This window comes from Myotis yumanensis, unplaced genomic scaffold (assembly GCF_028538775.1).
Source record: "Myotis yumanensis isolate MYYU_CA2020_CCGP unplaced genomic scaffold, mMyoYum1.0.hap1 SCAF_15, whole genome shotgun sequence".
Taxonomy (NCBI): Eukaryota; Metazoa; Chordata; class Mammalia; order Chiroptera; family Vespertilionidae; genus Myotis; species Myotis yumanensis.
Window position 1 is genome coordinate 46,984,537 of NW_027223766.1, and position 14,660 is coordinate 46,999,196.

At 42.0% G+C, this 14,660-nt stretch overlaps 1 protein-coding gene across 1 annotated transcript in view; it reads left to right on the plus strand.

The window, feature by feature from the left end:
• Positions 1-14,660, plus strand: part of RUNX1T1 (RUNX1 partner transcriptional co-repressor 1) — a 151,442-nt gene that overhangs the window by 101,017 nt on the left and 35,765 nt on the right. The window contains 3 exon segments of the mRNA XM_070392290.1: positions 7,808-8,058; positions 13,562-13,647; positions 14,436-14,637. Coding sequence (XP_070248391.1) covers positions 7,808-8,058; positions 13,562-13,647; positions 14,436-14,637 — 539 coding nt within the window.

The following is a 14,660-nucleotide window of genomic DNA, read 5'->3' on the forward strand; positions in this document are numbered from 1 at the left end:
CCCAGGACAGATGCTTCCCTGTGCATTCTGTCTGATCCTGTTTACCCTGCAGCAAGGCAGTCCTGGGTGCAGATATGAGATGAGAAAAAGCGGGTGCACCCCCATTTCTTTCAGGACAGTGTAGGAAAAGAATCGGGTGGAAAACTGGGGAGAAAAAACATTTGCTTGGGTGGAGGCGAGGGTGACAGGGAAAGGTTTAGATACCTGTGATACATGTAAAAGTCATCCTATAGGCAAAATTGGAAACGGACACAACGTATTCTAGAAACCCTAGCTGCTCAGTAGCCACAACAGGCAGCCTGAACACCTTTTTCATTCATTTCTCTATATTCCCAGCCATCGCCCCACTGGTTCTTTTCCAGTGATTTATGTTTGCAAGGACAGTGCCTTTAGACGTTCCTCAGGCAGTGAGGTCAGCCCTGAAGGACATGCTGACATCGACACGGACACGGCACGTTAGTGTGCTGTAGCTGTGTGTGTGCGTGCATGCTTGGGGCCAGGTAGGACTCTGAGAGCCTTCGGCTACATTCTCCCCGTGGTCACTCATCGACAGAATTAGCGGCCGGAGTGGGGATGGACAAGCTTGCTCCTTGGATGGAGCTTTCTTGTTCACGTGGTGCCCCGAGAGGTGTGTTGCAATGGAAAGATGGCAAACGGATTTCCTTAGAGTTCCGAGGAAGGGGCATGAGAACACGTTGTGTAAGTACACTTGCATCGTGTGGGAATTCGATCGGAGCTAAGAAAATATGGGCCCCCCTCGTCGGCCTCTGCCTGTATTCCCTGCATCTTGTTTGCATATGCATGTTCCTCTCTGGTTATTATCTGCGCCTCCAGACCCGCTGTATGAGATGCGGTAGAGGACGGGGCCGTCTGACAGCAGAGGTTTTTTTTTTGTTTCACTGAATGTTTTGTGGGTGCATATGGTCTGACATGGATGAGCAGCCACGCCGAGATTCTGGAGTCTATTAAACTGGCTCATTAAAAAGATCAATCTGTTTCTGTAATAACACTGGGAACCATCCGTCACTGGAAGAGGGAAAAACTGACACCTGAGGAGAAAACACATCCTGGTAATTTGTTCGTGACACGCCATGAACAAAAGAGCACTCTGCATTTTGTTTACAACTTTGGGGGCTTAAATTTTGTGATAATTGCAGATTTAATCTACTAAACAGTTGTCACATGTTTTAGGGATGGCTTTTTGGCAAATTTCACTTTTTTCTCTCCTCAAATATGACTGTCACTGGTTATGTCTTTTTTTTAATCATTATTATTATTTACAGGGAAATGAATTCTCTGAGGAAGCCTACAAAATCATTTTTCCCCTGTATGGAGCAGTGAAATTTATTCTACTTTCTTTGCATTTCTTTTTTTAAAAGATATTTTTATTGATTTCAGAGAGGAAGGGAGAAGGAGAGAGAGATAGAAACATCAATGATAAGAGAGAATCATGGATTGGCTGCCTCCTGCATGCCCCCTACTGGGAATTGAGCCTGCAACCCAGGCATGTGCCCTGACCGGGAATCGAACCGTGACCTCCTGGTTCATAGGTCCATGCTCAACCACTGAGCCACACCAGCAGGGCAGAAGGCCATCATTTTGAAACCATATTTCATTGAATATATAACATTTGCCAACACAGTACACACCAGCTGAAACTACTAGGTTCATTTTTTTCTGTAAAATGAATGATGTTTTAATATTTTTGTATTTATTAAGAGAAAAGGTAAATAGGTACACTTTACAAGGAATTGCAGGATTAATTGACTATGAATAAGAGACTAGAAGTTAAGAATTAAATCTATATTACCTACAGCATTCAGTTTTGTAGGAAAAATAATGTTTAATTTTATATTCATATATTGTTGTTTTGTGTTAGATCTTCAATGCATAGTGAACTTTCAAGAAGTGAGTAATCATCCATGTAGAAATGAATTTTCAAAAATACTCCCAGTTGTGAAGGATTCTAGTGAAATAGCATTAAGTTGCTGTACGTGATGAGGTAGCATGGTTTGTAGAGGACATTTTGGTCTCTCCATACTGGTCTCAACATGGACATGCTAGCCTAGCCATGCTGAATATATATATTTAGGAAAGGAGAGGGAGAGAGAGGTAGAAACATCAATGATGAGAGAATCATTGATCAGCTGCCTCCTACACACCCCCTACTGGGGATCAAATCCACAACCCAGATATGTGCCCTGACTGAGAATCGAACCATGACCTCCTAGTTCATAGGTCAATGCTCCACCAGTGAGCCACATCAGCCGGGCACTGCCGAATACTCTTCATGCCATAATTCTGTTCATGCTTCACAGGCTAACTCAGACAATATCTACTATTTAATACAGGCTTCCCAATCATAAATAGTTACTATTCACTGAGCCCTTAAGATGTTCCTGGCCTTGTGCTAAGTAGTTTACATGCTAACAGTCCTATTGCATAGATTCAGGCAGGCGGGGTAATGTGTCTGAGGTCACATAGTTGGTAAGAGGCACGGATGGGATTCTAACCCTGGATTCTCTGCCTGGAACGCCCCCTGCTCTTGTAACTAGGATTCTACACTATCAGCTTGAAGTTACTGAATGCTAAATATGTGTTAGGCTCTTTATGTAGATTCTTTCAGATAGTCCTCTCAGTAGCTCTGAGGTCATCATTCCCATTTTGTGGATGAAAACACTGAGGCTCATAGAGGTTAAGTTCCTCTGTCCAACAAATAGCAGAGCCAAAATTTGAACCAACTCCGTAGACCCTGCTCATTCAAGTGCACATTCTGGAGTGCTTTTTTCTCACGCTCATCTTCCATATTACTTTGGTACTATTTTTATGGTACCTGCCAAGTGCAGGTCCTGTGTGGAAATATAGAAGTCATGTCTCCAATTAAATTGTCTTTACAGTAAAAGATTTATTGCCAGTATACTTCCACAAAGAATGTATGTCTGGTATCAAGTGATAATTTTATGGAGGGTGTTGAGGGATTATCTCTTGGTTATCTTCGTATGCCCACTAAAGCTCAGGACAGTGTATTACACATAGTGGGTTTCTATGTATACCCACTCATAAAACAACAACAAAAACCCTACTCCTTGAGTAAATAAATCATTAAACTTACCGTAGTCATTTTCAGTATAATACAAAATAGTCTCTCCCTTAAGAGTCTTTCTTGCTCGCTTTCTTGCTTTCTACTGTTTTAAAAGCTGCACCTCTGAGACACAGAACAATGAAAATAGCCATCAACACAGGAACAAAATGCTGTGATTGGTTCACTGACCAAAAAAAAACTGGAGGACTTCACTCACAATGTAACGTTGACAGAACAGAGTTAAGAAAGCACAGCGCCGGCCAGGAGGAGCAGTATAAATTGAAGGTGTCAGCAGTGGCCAGAAATTATGAAAGGCAGGGGACAGCCAGTAGCAGGAACCTAACCGTTGAGCAGATGGCGAGCTCTGGGAGACACATCCCACCTTCTTGTTGGGGGAGAAAAGAAGGCTCAGATGGCTCTGAACCTGCTGTATTGTCATCCTTGAAGGTCCAGGCAGCATGTTTATATGTCTGAAGTGGTCCTCATCCACCTGCGCTTCATTCCCTCCTGAAGGTGTTGGCATGCTGCTGGGGAGGTTTCTCCGTGGTTGTCTGGCCATGGAGGGACTGAAGGCTTGTCCTGCCATATGGCCCAGCAGTAACGGTCCTGTGTCATTCAGCTTTCTGTTACCTCTCGTCTGAATAGCCTACCTCCCCTAAGATGAGAGCAAAGCACAGAAACCACCATGGGTTGTCATGAAGAATTAGGTTTGATTTTTTTTTTTAAGGAGGTGGGGAATTTGTAATATATTTTGTTTTAGATACATTTTTAGTATGATGGCTCTAGCTGGTTTGGTTCAGTGGATAGAGCATCGGCCTGCAGACCGAAGGGTCCTGGGTTCGATTCCGGTCAAGGGCACATGCCCAGGTTGTGGGCAGGATCCCCCAGTAGGGGGCATGCAGGAGGCAGCTGCTCCATGATTCTCTCTCCCTTCCTCTCTGAAATTAGTAAAAATATATTTAAAAAAGAGGAAGGTATTATGTAAAATTCTTATCTAAATTCACTTAGTTTTGCTTTGAAACTTAGTTTTGTTACACTTTGAAAGGGTAACAAATGAGCAAATTTGGAATTTGCTCAGGCAAATGAGGTGTAGATAGTTGTAGGCATTCTACGAAGGAGACTGACGAATAACAATTACGTTGTTTTAGTTACATTTCTGGACATGCATCCATCCTTTAACTAGGCTTGACCTTTTACTGGACGTAAGTGATTCAAGGAAGCACCAGGGAGACCTTGCACAGACTTGTTTTTGTGGGCCGTGAAGGTTTTCATGTTTTGCTGTTAAAATCCAACGACTTCTGTGAGGTGATGAGCTCTATTGTTGCCATAGCTACCTGAGCAATAGGGCCCAGGGTTGGACAGCGGAGTCCTGCTAGAAAAGATAGGACAAACTCGGACTGAGCCCTGCTTAGGATGGCAGTGTCCTTGCTGAGGGGGAAAATATCTCTTTTGATAATAATGGTTCATTGACGGAATAGCACTGACCAGATGGCTAATCTATGAGTAAAGATAAACAACATTCTAAAAATTCTTTGAATGTTGTATGTTGTTATATTTGAACAAGGTAGGCAGAACCCGTAAGTTGAAGTGGTTTGACACAACTGGGCCAAAAACGTTTGAAATGCAACAGTGGCTGCTATAAGGTATTTAGAGAATATTTTCTATTTTTGCACAAGGAATTAGCTATAAATAATAAGTCGTTCAAAGCAAAGAACAGAGAACTACTCTGTTGGCTAAAGTGGTTGACACAGGCACCGTTTGGCCAGAGGACCATCAGCCCCTGTTGTCTTTGGATCTGCAGAACCATGCCACTTATTTTATTTTTTATTTATTTTTAATTTTTATTTTTATTGATTTCAGAGAGGAGGGGAGAGGGAGAGAAAAATGGAAACACCAATGATGAGAATCATTGATCGGCTGCCTCCTGCACGCCTCCTACTGGGGATCGAGCCTGCAACCTGGGCATGTGCCCTTGACCAGAATCGAATCCCGGACCCTTCAGTCCGCAGGCTGACGCTCTATCCACTGAGCCAAACAATCTAGGGCCAGAAGCAGGACATTTAGATGTAAATATAGGAAAATGGAATGAAAGAGGTTTCAAACTAGAAGGGACCTCAGAAATCATCTAGTCCAGTGGTTTTCAAACTTGATTTTAGCGGCAGACTTTTTCCTTTAAAATACTTGGAACAATAAAGATAAAAAAATAAAATAAAATGAAACCTTAAGTCAGTGGTTCTCAATCTTCTGGCCCTTTAAATACAGTTCCTCATGTTGTGACCCAACCATAAAATTATTTTCGTGGCTACTTCATAACTGTAATGTTGCTACTGTTATGAATCGTAATGTAAATATCTGATATGCAGGATGGTCTTAGGCGACCCCTGTGAAAGGGTCGTTCGACTGCCAAAGGGGTCGCGACCCAGAGGTTGAGAACCACTGCCTTAAGTGGAACCTAAATTTACAAAAAGAGATAATAAGAAGTGGGTTCCTCTGGCCCTTTAAATTTTGATTGTTTACAGGAAAAGTTCTTCTTTGCCTGCAGAATCCCTTAGTGCCTCAGGTGGCACAGTTTGAAAACCACTGACTTAGTCCAACCCTTTCATTTTACAGATGAGCAAACTGAGGTCCAGAGAGGTTAAGTGGCTTGCCCAAGGTCACACAGCTAGTCGTGGAAGAGCCAGGACTAGATCTCATAGCTCATGATTCCCAGTCCAGAGCTCTTACCACTACACCACACTGCCTGTAAGGTAGGTGATGTGTCAGCATTATGTTCGTAGCTACTAATAGTCTGCAGTATTTTTTCAACTGATTGATGCTGGTCATATGCATTGAATGTTGAAGTGTATTTTTCAGAAATATATAGGACATGGAAATACAGATTAGAATCACATAGATATACTCTTAGAAGATAAATCAGTATCTAAAATGTTTCCTTTCACTTTTAAAAATTGTGTTAAAGAAACGTGTTTAGGTAATGTCTGAGCTATAGTGGACATTTTTTGGTCTAATGTTAATGATGCTTTACGACAGACACATACTTTGATGGGAGCATCATCTAGCCACACCTTCCTCTCTCCCGCCTCCGCATGGACCATGTCCTGCTGTCATGTCCAGTATTGGCCAGTCTGCTGTCTCCGGGACAGTGCCTCTTTCTCCAGGATGTAGTGGGCATGTATTCATTGCACACTGAACTCTGCAGTGTTCCTCAGCTTTTTGTGTGCTATACCTTCTGTCTCCAAGTCCTTTATCCTTCTCAATCTCGTGTGTGTCAGTTGTCACTGGGGGTCTACCCTACTCGATGTAACGGATGGCTCATTGTAGAGTCTTGTGGCCCTAATGACCTCCCTTGTTCAGTCAGTTGCTACTCTGGTTCCTCTAGTACTACCAGACCAGGACTATCCTGGAAGCCAGGAAAGTGGGGGGAAATGTCTTCAGGCCTCTATGCCATTCTTTCCAACACAGAATCAAAAAGGCGTGCAGGAGTCTGTAGCTGCTGTGACTTGGTAGAATTCTCATGGGGAAATCTTACAGGGAAAATAGACCTTATGACGGGTCTAAATGATAGAGTGCTGGTCTTGTGGTGAGGACCAGCTCCTTCATCAGAAATTAGCTTGGGAGCTGTTGTTCCAGTCACAGTGGCATGTGGCTGATTCCTGTCTGACTGCGTATATGAAGTTTGTCCTTACAAATAGAGATCTAGTCAGCCAGAAAATGGTTCTCTAGCCCCACCTCTTTTTGAACAGATATAGGAGCAGTGATTCATTATCAGGTCTAGTTTATATAATGTATTCCTTCCGAAAGCCAAGTTCAGAGTTTTGTGTGTCACATAATCAAGTGCCAGCAGGGTGTGCTGTCCTGCCCTGAGGCCTGATGACCCCAGTGAGGTCACGCATGCTCTCTGAGCATGTTTCCCCAACTTTAAAATAAGGGGGTTCACCTAAATTCTCTTTAGTTGCAGCTAGCTCCGTGTGACCCCAGGCAATGTGAGAGTGACAGGCCTTGCATTGCTTTATTGTGCTAGCTCATTTGATCAGCACTTTCCCCTCGAGCTGTCTGTGACGACGGAAATGTTCTCTGGAAATGTTCTCTGTCCGTGCAGTCTCCGTCTGTAGCCACAGCTCAGGTGGTGACTGAGCCCCTGAAATGTGGCCACTGCTCCTGAAGACCCAAATCGTCAACTTTAATTTTAATTAGCTTACATTTAAATTTAAACAGACACATGTGGCTACTGTATTGGGCAACACAGCTCTTAGGTGTTCTCTGATATGAACGTTAGCCAGGGTGGATGCATGGAGTAGGTGGCTAACTTGAAGAATTCATCAGGAGAATGATGTCTAATTTGAATCTTCACCAGATACAATGTCTTAGGGTAATATGCTAGGAACCAAGTATTCTCTTTTGAATGGAAATGTTATCTACGGAGTGAGATTGGGATTTTCTTTTATTCATGACCCTAACCATATATGAGCCTCAAATGAAAATATATTTTCCAAGAGATGTTTGAGAATTGAACCTTTTTCTCCTGTGTGCAGTTCGGTGATCATGTAGACCTCAGCATGCGTTTCAGTGAATTACCAGTCCGTGGTCTGAGTTTACAAAGTTTCCGGCCAATGCAGGAATATTGTGTATATTGCAAGTTCAAATGTGAGTGTTTGAATTATGCTGGTTTCTGAATATATCATGAAACAAAATCTTTTTCTTCTTCCCCTCCCTCCGCCCCCGCAGAACCAAAGAAAATGGCTTTGACAGAGAGCCTTTGCACTCAGAACATCCAAGCAAGCGGCCGTGCACCATTAGCCCCGGCCAGCGGTACAGTCCAAATAACGGCTTGTCCTACCAGCCCAATGGCCTGCCTCACCCCACCCCACCTCCACCTCAGCATTACCGTTTGGATGATATGGCCATTGCCCACCACTACAGGGACTCCTATCGACACCCCAGCCACAGGGACCTCAGGGACAGAAACAGACCTATGGGTAAGACGGAAAGATTTGTTCGCTTCTTATGGGATTGGATGTATGTCTCTTACTTAACCCATGTTCTTTGAGGGATGATTTGGTGCCTTTTTTTTTTTTAACTTGAAACTGCCAGTGAATAAATGCAAGATTTATAATTCCTGAGATGGAATGAGTTTGGGTAAATATGGGTTCCCTTTGCTTCCATTCATGTTTTGAATAAAACTATGGGAAATGAAGCATTTAGGAGGCATTGCCTTCTAAAGAGCAAGTGAACAGCATGAAAAATGAGAGGGAAGATGAACAAGGTAGGTTTTGATACATGATCAGTAGTTGAGGTGAAGGTATCAGAGCACTGTTCCTGACGCTCCTGCTATTCTTTTTTTTTTTTTAATCTTTATTGTTGAAAGTATTACTTAAGTCTACCTTTTGGTTCCATTTAGCCATTCTAGCCTGCACCCGCCCCCCACACCAGGCCTTCACCACACTGTTGGCCGTGTCCATGGGTTATACATATATGCGTAGAAATTCTTCGGTTGAATTCTTCTCACCCACCCACCCCCACCTTCTCTGTGAGATTTGACAGTCTGCTCCATGCTTCCGTGTCTCTGGATCTATTTTGTTCATTAGTTTATTTTGTTCATTAGATTCTAGTGATTCTTAATTTTTGGTGAGTCAAGCTATTTATAAGCTGATGGAGAGCAATAGTCAACCCTCTCTTTTTCCATCTTCTGTGTCCAGGCCACCCACCAACAGCGCTTCTCTTTACCTCCTAGCTAGTTGCTGACTAATTTTCCTGACACGGGTGATTTGTTGGGCAAGGATGCTGGAAACAGTAAGGGATAAAGTGCAAGTGGAAAACCAGAGCATAGACCTGAGGATGCAGATCTCTGGGAAGTGCAGCCGATTTCTCAATGCCTGAATAGTAGGGACAGTGATTTTAGCCACAGGCAGAGGTATCCTGGTGAGCCGCCGTGCAGGTAGATGTATAACTAGGTTACTAGCAAGTGGGGACTGCCATATATAAGGTCTGTTTGCCTTTCCACATACAGCCCTCTAAATGTTTAGAAAGCAGAAAGGGAGAGATAGGGGAAGGTGAGGAGCAATTAAGGCTCAGGTTGTGAGATAGCAAAGTAGTAGTTCTGCTTCCCACAGTGGTCACTTCTGCACTCATAATGTGTCAGAGAAAGGGCTAACCGTATCATTTGTGTTTTCTTAATAGCCCATCTAATGTTCTCCCGGTACCATTTCTGAAGAACTCTCACAAGTGGTTGTGTTATTTCTCAGGCAGGGTTGCTATTTTAACCCCAAATCAAAGGTGATAACAGCCCCCTTCCAAGCAGAAGCCTGGCCATTTGTCTCCGACTCGATGCCCCAGACACCTGATTGTTCATTTTCAAGTAGAAGTGGAGTCACCAGGTCATTGTAAGAGCAACTCAAGATTTCCCACTTGGTAGCTGCTAGGAAATGGCCTGTTTCTTCGGTAGCAAATGCTGTTTTATGAAATATTAGTTCTAGTGCACTAAGTAACCATCAAGGAAGTAATTACACTTATGCGCAATGATTATGTTTTCACCTAGTAATGTTAAAAATCCCTTTATGCATTACATCTGTTGGTTTTATGTAATTTTTTTTTCAGACCATGTTTCTTACTTTAAAATTATAATAGCTTCTAAGATTAATAGTACTAATCTCTATAAATGCCTGCAACTATGTAATCATCCTTAAAATCTGGCAGAGTTTAGTATGTGTTAAAATAAAATTAAATCTTGGTGTCTGAGAGAGAAATTATGGTGTTACACCAGGCTGCCCTTTTGAAAATATAAAAATTATCAAAGCCTGGCTGGGTGGCTCAGATGGTTGGAGCATCGTCCCGTTCACCAAAATGTTGTGGCTTAGATTCCCAGTCAGGGCACAAACCTAGATTGCGGGTTTGGTCCCCAGTCAGGGTGCATCTGGGAGGCAACCAATCGATGTTTCTCTCTCACATTGATGTCACCCTCCCTCCATCCCTCACCCCCTCTCTCCTTCTCTCTCCCTTCTTCTCTTTTCCTTTCTCTTCCTCTCTCTCTCAAATCAGTAAACATAACTTCAGGTGAAGATAAAAAAAATTGTCATAAAGTTATACTTAGTCCGATATGATTTATAAATGCCTCTTATATGTAGGGACATATACGCACTAGAATCCTTTAATAAAATAACTCTATCGGCAGCTTCAGTTATAAATAAACTTAGAGTTTTAGCCTGGTTAGCTAAAATCTTCTAAAGCGTAAGAATCAGTTAAGACTCAACTTTAGTGTCAAACTTCCCATAAATAAACATGTGCTCTTTAATGCCGATGAGCCACCGTCTCCTAGTACATCTCCCTGGTAGGCTGTAAAATGAAGAGCTAATATGCTAATTAGACCAGACGACCAGTGGGTGGGGCTGTGGGCACTGAACCCCTTGCACAAATTTCGTGCATCGGGCCTCTAGTTATGAATACAAATAAAAACTGTGTGCTGATGAGAATTTAAGTATCTGAAATAGAGAAATGAAATAATGTAAAGTTTCTACATTATTTAATTTGAGTTGTGTTATGTTTTCTTTTTAAAGACTTGACTCTAACAGATGACCTTCAGCGTTCAGAAGCAGCAAATGAGTCCTATATTTTCTCACCAAGTACTTGGGCTCAAACATGTTTCTAATGCACTTGCTTTTTAAAAAAATGATATAAAGCTTAATACTGTTCCACAAATGTTGGAATCTCATTAGCCACAGACGTCCTGTTTCTCTTTGTTATTATTATTCCATGTGTTAGAACTTGTATCGTGACTTAGCTGAATTTTGAAACTTTCGAAATCTCTGGAGTTCTTGGTCCTTAAAGGTCTCCATTGTGAAAGTCGGTGCTACTTTTATACCTTCATCCTCCCTCGTTCTCTTCTGTGATGGTTCATTTCAGTGGCGATGCTTTTTCTTTGAAACAGGCAACGAATAGTCAACAAAAATTACACATTTGCAAACATTTCAACTTAAAATAGTCACAACAAACAGCAACAACTAAATGCTACTTTTCCCCAACATGTTTGCAATTCTCCAGTTTTACCAATAGGTGGCATTGACAATTTTAACTTTTAAAATATATCTCGGATTATGTTCTCATTGGGCAGAAATGATGCAGTGTTTTTTTTATTTTTATTTTATTTTATTTATTTGTTTACTGCTTAAAGTATTACAAAGAGTATTACATATATCTCCTTTTTTTGATGCAGTGTTTTATATTAACCTTTGTAGTTAGTCTGAGAAAAAGTTGCCATACATTAGTTCATTGTTCATGGTTGATATTCACTCATATTTTATGGTTGGCTGAAAACAGGCATGTGACTCTTCATCTTTATTTTTCCAAATCAGATAGAAGGGGGGATTTTTAGCCACTCAGATTTCACAGAAGTGTAGTGCAGTGAGTGATGCGGTGTCTCATAGCTCTGTTGTGATTGCACCCTTACATGGTACCCTCAGAGGAAGACCCTAGGTGGCAAGATGCCCAATTCATGCCAGTCTTAATTTGCTACTCAGAGTTTCTAAAGCAAAAAGAATAGTTTCAGTTGTTTAAACTGGAAATTGCCATACCCTGTGCCTTTCCTTTACAGTGGAACCAAAGGTGTTTTATGCATAATGACTTTGAGGGAAGAGCAACCCCTTTCCAGGCCTGTCAGAGCCTCCCACTCTATTCTTGTTTATATAGTTCACTGACGTTTTTTATGCAGTGCAAATAAAAGGTTTTATTGTGTTATCCAGTTTAACTGTGTCAGCTTCTTCGTGTTTTAACAGTTTGTTTTGGTATTCATTCAATTTTTTAAATGTAAGTGTCGTTGGTGTACAGTCTTATCTTGGTTATATTAGTTTCAGGTGCACAATATAGTGACCCGGCACTTTTATACCTTACAAGTGACCACCCCTCTAATTCTAGTAATTATCTGTCGGTATACAAACTATTCACAATGCTATTGACAATATTCCCCTTCAACACCCCCACCTCCCCTGGTAACCATCCTTTGGTCTCTATTCCTGTGAGTCTGTTTTTGTTTTGTTTTGTTTTATGTTCCACGTATAAACAAAACCTTATGGGGTTTGTCTTTCTCTAACTTATTTTACTTAGCATAATGCCTTCTAGATCAGGGATGGGGAACGTCAAACCCAAGGGCCCTATAAGGCCTGAGAAATCATTTGGTCTGGCCCTGCCAAGGCATTAGGGGTGAATTAATTAAGTGTTTGACCAAATAGAGCAGGTGAATTTTTAAGTTGACAATTCTGTATGGCCTTCGAATGGTGCTCTAAATACCCAAATGGCCCTTGGCAGAGACAAGGTTCCCCACCCCTGCAGATTCATCCATGTTGTTGCAAATGGCAAGATTTAATTATTTTTTATTGCTGCATAATATGGCATATTTACTGTTGTGTGTGTGTGTGTGTGTGTGTGTGTGTGTCACATCTTTATTCATCTATCAGTGGACACGTAGGTTGCTTTATATTTTCGCTATTGTTGAGACACATTTATTTTCTATTTCGATGAGCATCTTTGAGCACTGCTCATGTGTTTTGCTATTGTTACTCACTTGGTGAGCATTTATGTGTTCCTTTTTTAACGGTAGCATCTTCACTGTGATGCAAATATACTTATGCTATGGACTACAAGTTAGGTTTTTTAGTTTCTTGGTTTGGATTTATGATATTTGTCCAAAACTGTGTCTCCTATATTGATTTTTTCGTGGAGGATGTTCGATTTATTTCTGTTTTATATATGTTGGTGAATTGAATGGGTATGTGCAGCTTTCCTATTATGTAAGCCCCCTCTTTATGACCTGACTTTGTCATGGAGGTATGGTATATGTCATAGGAGTGTGCTTATTTATGCCATGCTGAAATGTGGAAACTTTTTTATCATGTTGTTTTTAGAAAAGCATATTCCTGCCCATGAATGATTTTTTGCTGTCTTTATTTTCACTCAAGGGATGTTAACTTGGAAAACTAGCTCAGGGGCTAGTGTCACTTTACTCCCTCATTCATCAAAGACAGGATTCTGACCAGATCGCCTCTAAGATTCTTTCTGGTCCTAACTTTTTAAAAAACTAATTTTTTTTTTTTTTTTTTTTTTGTCCATTGTCACCTGAGGATATTTTTCCATTGATTTTTAGGGAGAGTGGAAGAGAGAGGGAAAGACAGAAACATTGATGTGAGGGAAAAACATCTATTGGTTGCCTCCTGCACGTGCCCCAATGAGGGCCTGGGCCGGCGCCTACAACCAATGTATGTGTCCTTGACTGGAATCGAACCCGGGACCCATTGGTCTGCAGGCCAACGCTCTATCCACTGAGGCAAACTGGCTAGGGCTCTGGTTCTAACATTTTATCACTGTGAGGAACCTGCCTAAGGTAATTCTGAATCTGAGTGTCTCCATTTAAAGGTTGAATATTGTTTCATATTGTGTGTACATGACTTATGTCCTAAATGCTTCAAGACGATTTAATCTTCTCTGTATTTGTAGGGTTGCATGGCACACGTCAAGAAGAAATGATTGATCACAGGCTAACTGACAGAGAATGGGCAGAGGAGTGGAAACATCTTGACCATGTAAGATGTTGGTAATTGTTTAGCTTAAACGTTTTGAAAGCAACTAGAGTGTGGTTACCTGATAAAATAAAAGTGTGGGGCTACTTTGAAGGCATTATGTTTTCTGCTAACCTTGGAAAAAATAATGAGAATGTTTAAAGTGCAATATAGGATTTGATTTCTAAATTGATACCAAAGCCACTTACATAAGGGACATGTTTAGATCATGGAAGGGAGTTCTTTTTTTATGATATATTTTTATTGATTTTAGAGAGGAAGGGAGAGGGAGAGAGAGAGAGAAACATCAATGATCAGAGAGAATCATTGATCGACTGCCTCCTGCATGCCCCACACTGGGGATCGAGCCCCCAACCCTGGGCATGTGCCCTTGACCGGAATTGAACCTGGGACCGTTTAGTCGCAGGCTGACACTCGATCCATGGAGTCAGACCGGCTAGGCCTGGAAGGGAGTTCTTAAAACCTACTACTAGTTTTATTGTGGAAGGTTCGCTTGGTCGATGCAGTGTTGGGATTAATACTTGGAAAGGTGGCTGCATACCTTCGCGATGAATGCTCTTTGTCCTGACTTATGTCCATGCCCCCCACTCTGTGTTCTCATTCCCACTGAGTTTACTCCTCGATCGAGTCTCCATTTCAAATCCAACCTTTTGAAAATATTAGACTAAAGACTTCAGGAATTAAAACAGCGCCCTTCATTGTCCTAAAATAGTACGTTTCACCACCCACCAAAGTCTTGAAGTTGCAGTGATTGACATAGGTGTTCTTCCCTCCCCCCGTTTTCCACGCAGCTGTTAAACTGCATCATGGACATGGTGGAGAAAACCCGGCGCTCTCTCACCGTGCTGAGGCGGTGTCAGGAGGCGGACCGAGAAGAACTGAATTACTGGATCCGGCGGTACAGCGACGCCGAGGACTTGAAAAAGGGCGGCAGCAGTAGCAGCAGCCACTCCCGGCAGCAGAGCCCCGTCAACCCGGACCCCGTGGCATTAGGTATCTTTGCTGCCGCTGGACCC